General features: G+C 56.0%; 1 gene segment (V, D, J or C); it reads right to left on the bottom strand.

Moving 5' to 3' along the window:
- Positions 1–5,091: 5,091 nt before the first annotated feature.
- Positions 5,092–7,771, bottom strand: LOC123351355. The segment is given in 3 exon segments: positions 5,092–5,569; positions 5,664–5,799; positions 7,753–7,771. Coding segments are annotated over 2 exon segments (423 nt in total).
- Between the last annotated feature and the right edge of the window lie 5,372 nt (positions 7,772–13,143).

The raw sequence follows: 13,143 nt of genomic DNA, 5'->3' as shown, positions 1-13,143 counted from the left end.
CACTGACTCCCCTGGCAATGCAGAGTGAAGGTGCTGCCTGAAATCCCCTTAACTCTGCCCTGGACCCATAGGTGCTGGCACTAGCAGTACAGGGGGGTGCGGCTTGAAGTGGTTTCCATTATATCCAGGGTTTACAGTGGCTCTCAGCTCCCCTATACACATTGTTCCAGCCCCGCTGCCTGGATCGCAGCCCAGCCTTGGCCTGATGTGGTCTGGGCTGTGCAGGATGGACACAGGGTTATAGACTCAGGGGCAGCACAGTGCAGCCCAGAGAACCCAGGAGGGGACCCAGGACTCCTGGGTTCTAGCTGCAGCTCTGGGAGGGGCTGTTAGAGGGCTTCCCCTTCACCCCCTCCCTCGGTTCCTGTTGCGCAGACAGAAAGCAGAAGACCAGAAGTCTGAAGTGCAGGCAAATGCCACGGTTATTGGGGTTAGTTCCCAGCTCTGACTGCGCCTGTGTCCCCGCTCCCCATTTCCCACCTCCTCCTTCTTAGTAGGCCCAAATATGCCTGCAAGGCACGGCCCTAGTCCCACCCCTTACAGCCTATGGTCATGTTCCATTTTGGAGGGTCGTGAGTTGGGGTCTTCGTCCCACCCCTGTGGTACCCCCTGGGAGGGGCAAGGAGTTGAGGCAGCCTTCAAGTGTGGGCTTGTCTATTACCCTCCCCCCATGCCCAGTAACACTTTAACTGCTCTTATCTAGTCCCATTATACTCACAAACCCAGCGGGTTTAGGCAAAAGCTGCAGTTACAGCGTCTGTCTTTGTTCACACATATTAGTAGAACTGTACATCCAGAACCCACCAGGCGAGCCGAACTCAAAGTCCTATCTCAGGCGAAACTACAGGCCTGGATCCTACATTGACACTAATACTCCTAACACGCCACCTCTTTTATTTCTGGGACCCACCTTCCCAGGTGTCCCGGGAAAAGCATCGGCCGTATGGCGGCACATTTCCTGATAGTGCCAGGTATCAAGATGCCATGTGTCAGTGCTCCATCTGCCCCACTGCCCCCTGGGTGCCCTGCACCTTCCCTCGTGCCGACCTACTGCAAGTATTTTCCAATCTGTGTGTCAGACTCCTCATAGTGATGGGCCCGAGCAGGTTGGGTTTGGGTCATCTGTTATGCTTTGAGTGGAGGGCCTCCTACGTTACACATACAACTCATTATTGGGGGAGGGATAGCTCAGTGGTTTGAGCATTGTCCTGCTAAACCCAGGGTTGTGAGTTCAATCCTTGAGGGGGCACTTAGGGAATCTGGGGCAAAATCAGTACTTGGTCCTGCTAGCGAAGGCAGGGGGCTGGACTCGATGAGCTTTCAAGGTCCCTTCCAGTTCTAGGAGATAGGATATCTCCATTTCATTTCATTTCAGTACTGGGAGGGAAGTTGTGTCTCCTCCTTAGAGTTGGGGGAGGGCAGGAGGCTGAGAATCAGGACTCCTGGGTCCCATCTGCAGCTCGAGGAGGGATTTGGGTCTGCAGGGTTCGAGCAGGGGAAGTGGGTAGAAAGGATTTGGTTCCCAGCACTGCCATTGCCTGACGTTCGGACAAGTCAACTTCCTTTCCCACCGCACACAGGCATGAAGACTGAGCTAATGGCTGCCTACAATGTGCTCCAAGTGCCACCAAAGACAGGGGAACAGAAGAGCAAACCACCCTCACTATTCAACTGCATTATGTGTGGCCCACTGTATGAGAAAGCAAAACCGCCAGCCCGACACACCACTGCAGGATAAAGCAACCTCGCTCTGAGCACTGAACACGGACCCAGTGTCACCGCGGCTGCCTGCTGGAGAGACAGTCTGGGCTCCCATGGTCCTTGTGGCTGCTGCTCAGTAGTTTCATCGGGTGCTCCTGACTCCCACCAGCCCCCCACAACCACTAGACCCCTTTCCCCTCAGAATTCCAGGGTAGAACCCAGGAGTCCTGACTCCTCAGCTCATCTGGTCCAGCTCTTGTCTTTGAACTGCTCTGTGGGCTGGGCTTTGAGCCTCACGGCCCCTCACATGGGCGAGGGAAGCTGCAGGATCAGACTCTGGAACACTGGAATTTGTTCCCTTCTAGCCACTAGGTGGCCACCCCATCTGAAGCACAAGATGCTCAGACCGACCATCCCCAACACAGAGCCACTGCCACTTATTTCAAATGAGAGCATCACGGGGAGAAAATCCCTTTATTGGCAAAAGAAAATCACCCCAGCTGTTCTGTGAGGCTGTTAGATGTCGACACTGAGCCTAGAAAATCAGCAGGGACACGAACACCAGAGAATGCTACAGACCAGCATTTTAGTGGCACGATAGCAAAGCATCCTGAGCAAGCTTTGCTGCCAATGGTCTGATCCAGTTCCCACTGATAGCGGTGGGAAGCCGCCCGTCGGCTCAGGCCTGTGGTCAAGTGCCCCAAGCGCTGCAGGCCCAGCCATTCCTTGTGAAAAATATTGGTCATGAATTTCGATCCCTTTTTGTGTAGTGATCCCCCTCCCCCAGCACGTGCCATCAGCAGGGATTGGACCTAGAACGTTCAGCACCACACTTTAAGCACAGAGGTTAAGGAGCAGCTAAGTGCATTAGCAGTAGTAGGCTGTCATCTTCTTGTACAGTTCAGTTACTATAGGGGGACACAACACACTTAGGAAGCTCGTTATCTGGAGCTAGCGTATAGTTCGTGAATGGATCCCATCTCCCCGTGAACATTTCTCCCCTATTCAGCTGGCTCTCCTGCCAAGTGCACAGCATTTTGGTAGTTACATGCATTTTCTCTGCAGGCCATGAACTCCTGGCCCATGGAAAGGAAGACGATGGGAGTGAGGCAGCTGTGAAAATAGAGGAGGCCATCGGCAAAGAGGATGCCCATGTCCAGGAATTTTTTCATCACTGAATGTAGTGCATCACCTAAGACCCGCAGGAAGTAGAAGACGTGATATGGTGGCCAGCCGAGGTAAAAGATCAGGATCCTACATACATTTCACAAAGATGCTGATGACTCCTGGCTCTCAGCAGACACCTTCCCTGCCATCCTTTGGTGAATTGTTCTGCATATACTTCACCCAGGGGATCCCTGTAAAACTCCCCCCCCCCTCACCCTGTGGCTTCTGCCAGGTGGCACAAAGAGGTTTCTGTGTCACGTGTCACATGAGACTTTGGGAAGTCCTGGGCCAAATCTCATTCAGTGGGACCTGCGTTGTGTGACCCTAGTGCCCCCGTTATCCCCCACGAACATGCCTCTGCTTCTCCCTCAGCGCCGCCTCTCCCTGAGCCATCCCAGTGAATCCCGTCGTGTTCCTTTCTACAACCCTTAGTCACCAGGGTCGGGTTTACAATGGCCCCAGTGGCTCCATGGAGCCGGGCCCATGCTCAGAGGGGCCCCAGCCTGCTCCACTTGCCCTGCACCCCGAGACCCCGCTGGCTCCCCCCACCCACCACTTCCTCCTCAGGCTGAGGGCTCCTCTCCACCCCCTGGCCCCGCTCCCTGCTCCTCTCTGCCCCCTGTCTGGACCCCAGAGCCCCTCCGGCTCCGGGTATGGCCTGTCTCCCCGGGAGGGAGTGGTGGCTGTGCCGCAACTCAGACATAGGGGGCCCAGTTTAATAATACTGTGCAGGGCCCCATAAATCCTAAGGACGGCCCTGGTGGTGGGGCTGGGGGCAGGGGGGTGCTGGGCGAGGGGGGTGTTGTGCAGGGTGCTGTGCATTTGTGGGGGAGGGGAGGTCACAGTGAGTTTGTCGGGGCTCTGGCCATAGGGAACCAGGGGGTGTTCCGGTGTTGGCCGGGGGGGCTATGTGGCGCAGCATGGGCCTGCCCCCGAGGGGAAGGGGAACCTGGCAGCACAGGGCCAGGTGGGGCCCTGTGCATCTGGCAACTGACTCCATCGGGGCCACAAATCTGTTTGGCGCCGGGCCCACAAAACGTTCATCCGGCCCCGTTAGTCACGCGACTGCCCCCAGTGCCCCGAGTGCCAGCCCTGGGCTGAGTGATGTCACCGAGGGCTGAGGGGCGGGTCTATCTCCATGGGGACTCCAGGACATCGTGGAACTTTATTGTGGGTTGGGACGTCTCAGCTCCACCCACTGACACCGGCGCAGAGCCCGGGCAGGGATTTCCCAATGGCGGGTGGGTGGAAACAATCCACGAGCCGCGTTGGAAAGTCCCAGCGGTGTCACGTTCCCAGGCTCAGCGGCGTGGGGTTTATTCGGGCGCGGGGTGAGCTCTGCCCCTCAGCCCCGCCCGGACGCGGAATGGCTCCTCCATACCGCAGCCTCCACCTCTCTGCCTCAGTCCCGCCTCTTTGAACCAGGGGCTGTGAGAGTTCCCCGGCCTCACCGTGGGGGGGTTGTGGGGATAGAGGCAATAACCGCTTGTGAAGGGGGGCGACGCCACGGCGAGGGGCCCCACATCGGTTATAATGAACTAATCACCTTCCGCTGCGTTAATGCAATAAAGGTCCCGGTTTGCTGAAAGGCCCAGAGCCGCCCTGGTGTCAGTCAGGAGTAACTCGCGGACACTGAAAGCAGTTGCAGTGACTTTGCACTAGCGGAGGGTTTGGCGCCATGAGGAATTTGCTCCATCCATTGGGTGTGAGGCAAACCCCAATGAGGGCAGGGGGGTGAACCCTATTGACTCTGACGGGCACTGGAGCAGTCCCGCAATGCGCTTGTCTCCTGTACACTGGCGGGGGCTGTCCTGTGAGTCTGACACCGCGACGGGTCCCGGGAGAGCCAACGTGCCGGGTCTCGGCGGGGAGAGTGACGCAAAACCGGACTCACTCCGGATTGGGGTTCCCCCATAAAGGGAGGGACCTGCGCACCGCAGGCTCAGGGGGGCTCTGGGAAGGAAAGGGAGACACCGACGGCAGAAAGAACGAGGCGTCCTTGTGGCACCTTAGAGACTAACACATTTAATGGGGCATAAGCTTTCGTGGGCTAAAACCCACTTCATCAGATGCACGCAGTGGAAAATACAGTAGCGAGCGATATATATGCAGAGAACAAGAAAAGATGGAGGTTGCCTTACCAACTCTAATGAGATAAATCAATTCACGTGAGCTATTATCAGTAGGAGAAAAAAAAAACTTTTGTAGTGATCCTCAGGATGGCCCATTTCAAACACTTGACAAGAAGATGTGAGTAACCGTAGGGTGAATGTAACACAAACGGTAGGTTTGTGTTACATTCACCCAGTTGCCAGGTCTCCTGTCTAAGCCCGAAGCGGGGTGACTGTCACTGCTGCCCCCACGTGGCTGCTGGGAGAAGGGGGTGTCGCTGTGCCTTTCTCACAGTAATAGATGGCGGTGTCCTCGGGTTCCAGGTGGGACAGTCGCAGATACAGCTCATTCTCGTAATTATCCCTGGAGATGGTGAATCGGCCTTTCACTGAATCACGGTAGCGTGTCTGGCTCCCGTCGGGGTTTATAGAACTGACCCATTCTAGTCCCTTTCCTGGAGCCTGTCGGAGCCAGCTCATGTAGGAATCGCTGAGGACGAACCCGGAGATTTTGCAGGTGAGGAAAACAGACTCTCCGGGGCTTTTCACCCCCCCTCCGGACTCCACCAGCTTGACCTGGGACCGGACACCTGAGAATAAAGACAGGCCATTACTATCGGCATAGAAATAGCGATAACACAATGTTCCTCTAACTCTGCCAGTTATTCAGAGGGAGGAACGTACCTTCTAAAGCTGCTGCCACGAAACTTAAAAGGAGCAAAAATCTCATTTTTCCTGGTGCTGGAGCGGAAAGTTCTCAGGCGACTGGCTGGGAACTGCTCAGACCCAGGAGGCTGCGAATCGGGTCTCCGGGTGCAGCCTGGGCAGAGAGAGGCACAGATTTAAACAGGACACCGTCTCCCTCATTTGCATGCCCCCGCCTTGTACGAGACACACTCTCCTCCTGCCAGGGATCTTATTGACTCGCCCCAGTGGGAGGGGGCTGTTGTCCCCTTACTGACATTCAGTGGGGTGTTTTGCTTGGCCAGCTCCCAGCACAAAAGAATGGGGAGAGGCCAATGCTCCAGGTCAGCCTCAGTCAGCCTCTGAGCGGGATGGACGGGGCGGGCAGGCTGATCAGGGAGTCAGGAGGCCGGGGGGGGCCCCGTCCTCCCTGTGAGCTGGAGTTGCCTGGGTCAGACAGAGTGGGGTCGAGCTAAGGAGGGAGCAGGGCCCGAGCTGAGCTGGGGAGCAGGGCCGCGCCGGCCAGAGGGGCCAGGGAAGCAGAAGCAGCAGAGCTGGGAGCAGAGTCACAGAGACCCAGCCACCATGTCAGGGTTCCCTCCCCACTCTGAACTCGGGGGTACAGATGTGGGGACCTCCATGAAAGACCCCCTAAGCTTATTTCTACCAGCTTAGGGTAAAAACTTCCCCAAGGCACAAATCCTTCCTTGTCCTTGGGTGGGTACTGCTGCCACCACCAAGTGAGTTAGACAAAGATTCAAGGAAAAGGACCACTTGGAGTGTGCACATGGGTGGGGCCCAGCTGCTCCCTGCCCCCCTCATTGAAGCAGGTGTGCAGGGTTACTGCCCTGGGAACTGCAGGGCTCCAGTGGATGTGGGGCTGGCTGGAGGCAGGGCAGGGGCTGACTGGAGGTAGGGTCTGGCTGCAGGCAGGGCAAGGGGTGCAGGGCTGGTGCGGGCAATGGGTGCAGCAAAGGCAGCTGGAGCCCCGGCCCTTTAAATAGCCCCTGAGCCTCCCACTATCCCAGGGCTCTGGGGGCTATTTAAAGGGCCCAGGGCTCCCCTGCTTCTACCACCCCGGCCCTTTAAATTGCCCCCCGGGGAAGCCAGGCCACCCCGGTACAGTGCACCGGCTCTTGCCCGTACGCCGTACCGGGGCTTGGGCGCGGGGCCCTCTTAGGTGCAGGGCCCGATTCAGGGGAATCGGTTGAATCGGCCTAAAACCGGCCCTGCTTTTGGACAGGTGCCAACCAGGTTATTTGAGCTTCTTAACCCTTTACAGGTAAAGGAGGGATTTCATGCTCCCCTGAGCTGTATGTTTATGACACTTCCCCAGTCCCCACGCCCACAGTTTCTGCTAATTAATCAAATATCCCAGCCCTCGCCCTGCAGCCTCTCAATTTCTCCCGGGCCCTACGGGCTGTTCCCTTGAAGGGACAATGAGTCTGATCTTGCCCTGCTCTCTCAAGCCCAGCATCTTGCACCACTGGCTCTGTCCAGTAGAACCAACAAGTCTGTCTTCACCCTCCCATTATTCCCCAGACTTTGTAGCCGGCAACTCCTGCCACTTTATTGTCTCGTTGAAGTCATGAACATTTCTTCTTTCCCTCTGTGAAAGGCCTGCCCCCCAGCCCCCGCCACTGGAGATGTGTCTACCATAGGTGAAAATATGGGCCCCCATAGCTGAAATATCTGCCAGTCGTTCATATCCTTAACCTCCAAAACCCCTTCAAGGAAGGGCAGGGCTCTTATCCTTCTCTTACCGATGGGAAACTGTGGCACAACGCTTTCATGCAGGAGCTCTTCTGAAAACACACCCACACCTGTTCTCCCTGTCTGTCCTTGTTCATCTCCGGCAGGCACCGATCTCACGCTGATAAGAGCCATGGGTTCTGCTTCCTCCTCTTCGTGACTGACTGTCTTAAAAACCCAATGAACTGTCCAGTGGACAAACAATAGGAGCCTGTTCAGAGTGTGACCAGCATCACCTCAGAACAAGAGCTTTAGCCGTTTGCCATTCAAAGATGGTGATATAACAAGGATAGTCCACGTCAGCCAGAAAGGACATTTCTTCGCATGGGTCACTCACCCTAAAATACCTTGCTGTAGGAGGTTCTCAGGATCACTCCTGCTGATTCCCCGCTGTTCAGGGAGACGTCTCTCCAGAGTCTAGCAGGCTGTGCAGCTCAGAGCTGGGTGGTGTCACCAAGGAGCCTAGAGAAACCATGTAGGAATTCCCATACCGGGTCAGATTATGATTATTATTTATCATCTGTATTATGGTCGTGTCCCGGGGATCCTTTGGGCTGGGACAGCCGCTGGAGAGGGAAGATTTCCCATGGCGCTGGGAGGGATTTGGGACGGAAGGCCCTTTCCCTTCCCAGCAGTGACCGGCTACATTGAAATGATCCGTGACACTAGGAACGTGATCTGAGCAAGCCTGGCTCGTGCTTTTTAACAGGCCTGGGGGCCGCCTGTGGGTGCAGGTGGGAGACTCTGTGGGGTGAAGGCTGAGGGCAGAGTAAAGGTTTTGTAGTGGAGCCTCCCTGAGATTAGCGTGCCGAGAGCGGCCTGCCTGGGACTCTTTCTTTAGGGGAGAGTCGAGGGAGGATTCAGGGAGCGCTGAAGGGAGATTATTATTGACGATTGATATTCACACTCCCATTCCCATTCACGCTCCACTTCCCATTTATGCTAGAACTGTAAAGTAAGTGGGATAGCGAGAGGCCTTATGGTCTGTGTTTGTACCGTGCCTCGGACAATGGGCTCCTAGACCATGACTGGAGACCCTAAGCGCTAGGACCACAACCTCCAACTACTCCACCACCACTAATAAGTAACAATAATAATCAGTCATTGTAATAATAAGGAAGAAGAAGAAGAAGTAATAAATGGTAGACAGTAACTTTCTCCTTTTTATGCTGGAATTTCTGTTGTGTCCTGAAGGCTTCAAAATCCCATTCCCATCATGGAACACTGAGGGGCAACATCCCTATATCTATGACCTTTCACACCGACTCTCATGTTGCCTTTGCCGTCACAATTCGGAGTCACTCCTTTTGCCAGGAATATTCCCACACCCCTTCACACGTGTCCTTACTAAGTGACCCTGGGGCCAACTGACAGTCTCCACTGGGTTATTTTTCAAATCAGAAAGAGCTGCCGCAATCCATTAGTTTCCTTTCGAAATCCCGGCACGGACACTATGGAGCGATGGGCAACAAGAGGCAACATTGCCTGGGAATGAGAGACTTTATGGGTACGTCTTCACTACCCGCCGTATCGGCGAGTAGCAATCGATTTCTCGGGGATCAATATATCATGTCTCATCTAGACGTGATATATCGATCCCCGAACGCACTCCTGTCAACTCCGTAACTTCACCAACTCGAACGGCGGTAGCGGAGTCGACATGGGGAGCCGCGGACATCGATCCCGCGCCATGAGGACGGTAGGTAAATCAATATAAGATACTTCGACTTCAGCTACGTTATTCACGTAGCTGAAGTTGCGTATCTTATATCGATTTTCCCCCGTAGTGTAGACCTGCCTTATGCCTGGCCTGGTGACCCTTCCCATTCCTGCGCCCAGTGGGGTCTTGTTTATGGAGCTGCAGCCCCTCCGCAGCCCATGGGATAAGGGGGAATCCGCAGCTGGGGTTTCTGTATGATCATTTATAGGTTTCGGTTCACTGTGCGTCTTGCGCAGTAATCCCGGGCGGTGTCCTCGGGCTTCAGGCTGTTCATTCGCAAATAAACCGTGTTGTTGGGATTATCCCTGGAGATGGTGAATCGCCCTTTGACAGAATCAGCGTAGTACGTATGTAAGCCTTCTGCCCGTCAGAGCTGGCAGCAACAAGGGCCGGGTGCAGTATCCAGGGGTTCTGTTTCAATAACGCAATGAAAACCCGGCTTCAGCCCCCACCCAGTGACCCGGGACAATTCTAGGAGGCAACACTTCCCCTCTCGCAAGCACAGAGTCTGAGTGTAACAAAAGCCTTTTAATAAAGGAGGGAAACAATGTGGCATCACGTTGGGGAAACACCACAACCAGGATTCATAACACAAACCATGAGCAAAGACCCACCCCAAGTGAATGTGGCAGTGTCCTTTTCCCCTCAGGGTCTTAAGTCCAGCAACCCAACCGTCACCCCTCCCACGGCTTCTGGCCTTGGTCAGTGCAGCCCCAGAGTTCAGAAATTCCTCTGTGGAGTTTATCTCCCAGCCTGGGTGGAAGTGAGGGAGGTCTGGGGGGCTTCTTACATGCTCCACTGCCTGGGTTGATGGCCGAATGCCACGTCTCTCCGTGGGGTTCTGCTGCAACCTTCACCACCAGCTGCACCTCTCCGCCAGCCGCCCTGCTATCCGCTCCGCTCCGCTGTCCACCAGCCACCCTGCTCTCTGCTCTGTTCTCCGTTCCTCTCTGCCAGCCGCCCTGCTATCTGCTCCGCTGTCCGCCAGCCACCTTGCTATCCGTTCCGCTCCCCTCTCCGCCAGTCGCCCTGCTATCTGCTCTGCTCTCCTCCAGCCGCCCTGCTATCCACTCCGCTCCGCTGTCCACCAGCCGCCCTGCTCTCTGCTCTGCTCTCCACTAGCCGTGGACGGAGGAGGCCTAGTACTTGCTGTTGCCTGTTCCCCTCGTCGTGATACAGCACCAGCCACTCCCCTCTCCCAGCTCCTGTCTGATCCAGCCCAGCCAGGTGCTGCTACGATGCTGGAGATATTTACGAGCAGGTTAAATAAATGTCTATCCAGGATGGTCTAGACAGTAGTTGGTCCTGCCATGAGGACAGGGGACTGGACTTGAGGACCTCTCGAGGTCCCTTCCAGTCCTAGAATCTATGAACGGGATCCGACAGGATCCCGGGAAGGGGCTGGAGTCACATCCCTCCAGGCGCAAGGGCTGAGCTACCGTCTGTTGAAGGGAATGTAAAGACCCACTATTGGCTTTAGCGGACGGTGGGTCAGGCCCGTAGAGAGAACAGTATCCGGCTGGTGTACAGGCAGCAGCATGTGGAAACCTGTGTTTGTACTGAGGGCAGAGGTGTTTGGGACCCGATGCCTCCTTTCAAGAGAACGTTAGAACTATTGTTGCGTTTGGTTAGTTTTCAAAGGAAGCTGAGAGCATTTGTACCTATTTCCCAACAAACTGCGATAGGATTTTGACACCCGGCACTTTTCGGCCCCTTTGAAATCCAAGTCCTCGTTGTGACACCTTGACCGATCGATTCCCCAAAGCTCCCTCTTCTGCGCTGCGCATTTTTACTCTGCTGTCAGATAAATTCCACATTCAGACATGTGACTATTCAAGACACTCCAGTTTTTATGGACACGTGATCATAGCTGGAGCTACAGCTCTGATACCTGCTGACAGGTATTTTTTCACTGTCTCTAGATCCCGGTCCTGTGCCTCGTGCTGGATTGTTTGGGGGAGTGCTGCTCCCAACCGGCACACAAGAGAAGCACAATTCTGCAGCTTGAGTTTTTCTGTTAGCAGTATCTGGATTCCCCTCACCGTCTACACTGGCAAGGGCCGGCTTCAGGAAGTGCGGGGCCCAATTCAGACATTTTCGGCGGGGCCCCGGCAGGGATGACTAAAAAAAAAAAATGCAAAAAAAAGCCTTTCATTTCTTAGCAACCGGGTCCCTATAAAAAGTTCTGATTTAAGGGATGTGCCACAGTGTGTATGTTTTGTACCAATAGGGTTACCGTATGTCTATTTACAATTTTAAAAATTCCTATCAGACGGCGATTTAAGAACCAAAAAGCCTGACATGTCCGGGAAAATACGGCTGTATGTTACCCCGACCTAAAGTTCTTTTTTTAAAAGATGGGCCTGAACTAGAAATGAGCTTCACACGTGTGGGTCCCCATCCCCCCCGCCTCCGGGGGTGTGCTAGGGTGACCAGATGTCCTGATTTTATAGGGACAGTCCCGATTTTTGGGTCTTTTTCTTATAAAGGATCTCCCGACCCCCTGTCTGGTCACCTTAGTGGTGTGCACATGTGTGGGTCCCAGCTGCTCCCTGCCCCCCTCATTGAAGCAGGTGTGCAGGGTTACTGCCCTGGGAACTGCAGGGCACCAGTGGACATGGGGCTGGCTGGAGGCAGGGCAGGGGCTGACTGGAGGTAGGGTCTGGCGCAGGCAGGGCAAGGGGTGCAGGGCTGGCTGGAGACAGGGGGTGTGTGGGGTGGGCTGGCTGGCTTCAGGCAGGGCCGCAGGGGGTGCAGCAGGGGTTGGCAGGGCTGGAGACAGAGGAGTGCGGGACTGGCTGGCTTCAGGCAGCGGGGGCAGCGGGGTTGTCTAGAGACAGGGCGGGGGGTGCAGGGCTGATACGGGCAGGGCAGGGGGTGCGGCAGGGGCTGGCTGGAGACAGGCTGGCTGTGAGCAGGGGGTGTGGGGCTGGCTGCAGATAGGGGCTGGTGCAGGCAGGGCGGCGGGTGCAGCAGGGGCTGGCTGCAGTCAGGGGGTGCAGGTACAGGGGGTACAGACCACCCTCTACCAGGGTAGCATGGTGAGTGCCCCCTCCTCCACTGGGGTAGCAGCAGCAGCAGCCCGGGGCTCGGGGGCTATTTAAAGGGCCCGGGGCTCCCCTGCTTCCACCACCCCAGCCCTGTAAATAGCCGCGGGAGCCCTGGGGAAGCAGCGGGGCTCCGGCGGCTATTTAAAGGGCCAGGGCGGTAGAAGCAGCAGGAGCCTCAGACTTTTTAAATAGCCCCCGAGCCCCGCAGCCCTACCCCAGGGCTCCAGCAGTGAGGCTCTGGTGGCAATTTAAAGGGCCTGGGGCTCCAGGAGAAGCCAGGCCACCCGGTACAGCGCACCGGCTCTTGCCCGTACGCTGTACCGGGGCTTGGGTGCGGGGCCCTCTTAGGGGCGGGGCCCGATTCAGGGGAATTGTTTGAATTGGCCTAAAGCCGGCCCTGGTCTGAGCAGCAAAGCAGCTCTGAGCGCTGTAACTCCCGAGGTGCAGACGCTGCCAAGCCCCTTAGTGCGCAGAACTGCGCCGTTGCAGCAGCACTCGGACGAGAGGCATAGAGCTTCCTGCGCTGGGGCTACAGTGTAGACACCATGGTGATTACAGCGCTGTGATTGGCCTCGGGGAGGTGTCCCACAATGCCTGTTCTCGCCTCTCTGGTCACCGGTTTGAACTCTACTGCCCTGCCCTCGGGTGACCAGCCCTGTACATTCCTTTGCAAATTTGAAAGTCCCCGTTCGCTCGGTGACGCGTGCAGAGGTCTCAGCGCATCTTTCCAGGTGGCCCTGCCTGCTCCATGCACCAGCCGATCCCCAGCTTGGAGCAAAGCCGAGCTGCTGGACCTCGTCGGCATTTGGGGAGAGGAGGCTGTGCAGTCCCAGCTGCGCTCCAGCCGTAGGAATTATGATCCCTACGGACAGATTTCACGATGCATGAGAGAAAGGGGCCATGGCCGGGACACACTGCAGTGCAGGGTCAAAGTGAAGGAGCTGCAGAACACCTACCA

Source organism: Mauremys mutica, chromosome 17, assembly GCF_020497125.1.
Source record: "Mauremys mutica isolate MM-2020 ecotype Southern chromosome 17, ASM2049712v1, whole genome shotgun sequence".
NCBI classification, from domain to species: domain Eukaryota; kingdom Metazoa; phylum Chordata; order Testudines; family Geoemydidae; genus Mauremys; species Mauremys mutica.
Note: the sequence above shows the minus strand (reverse complement) of the source record. Positions and strands in the feature narration are given on the sequence as shown.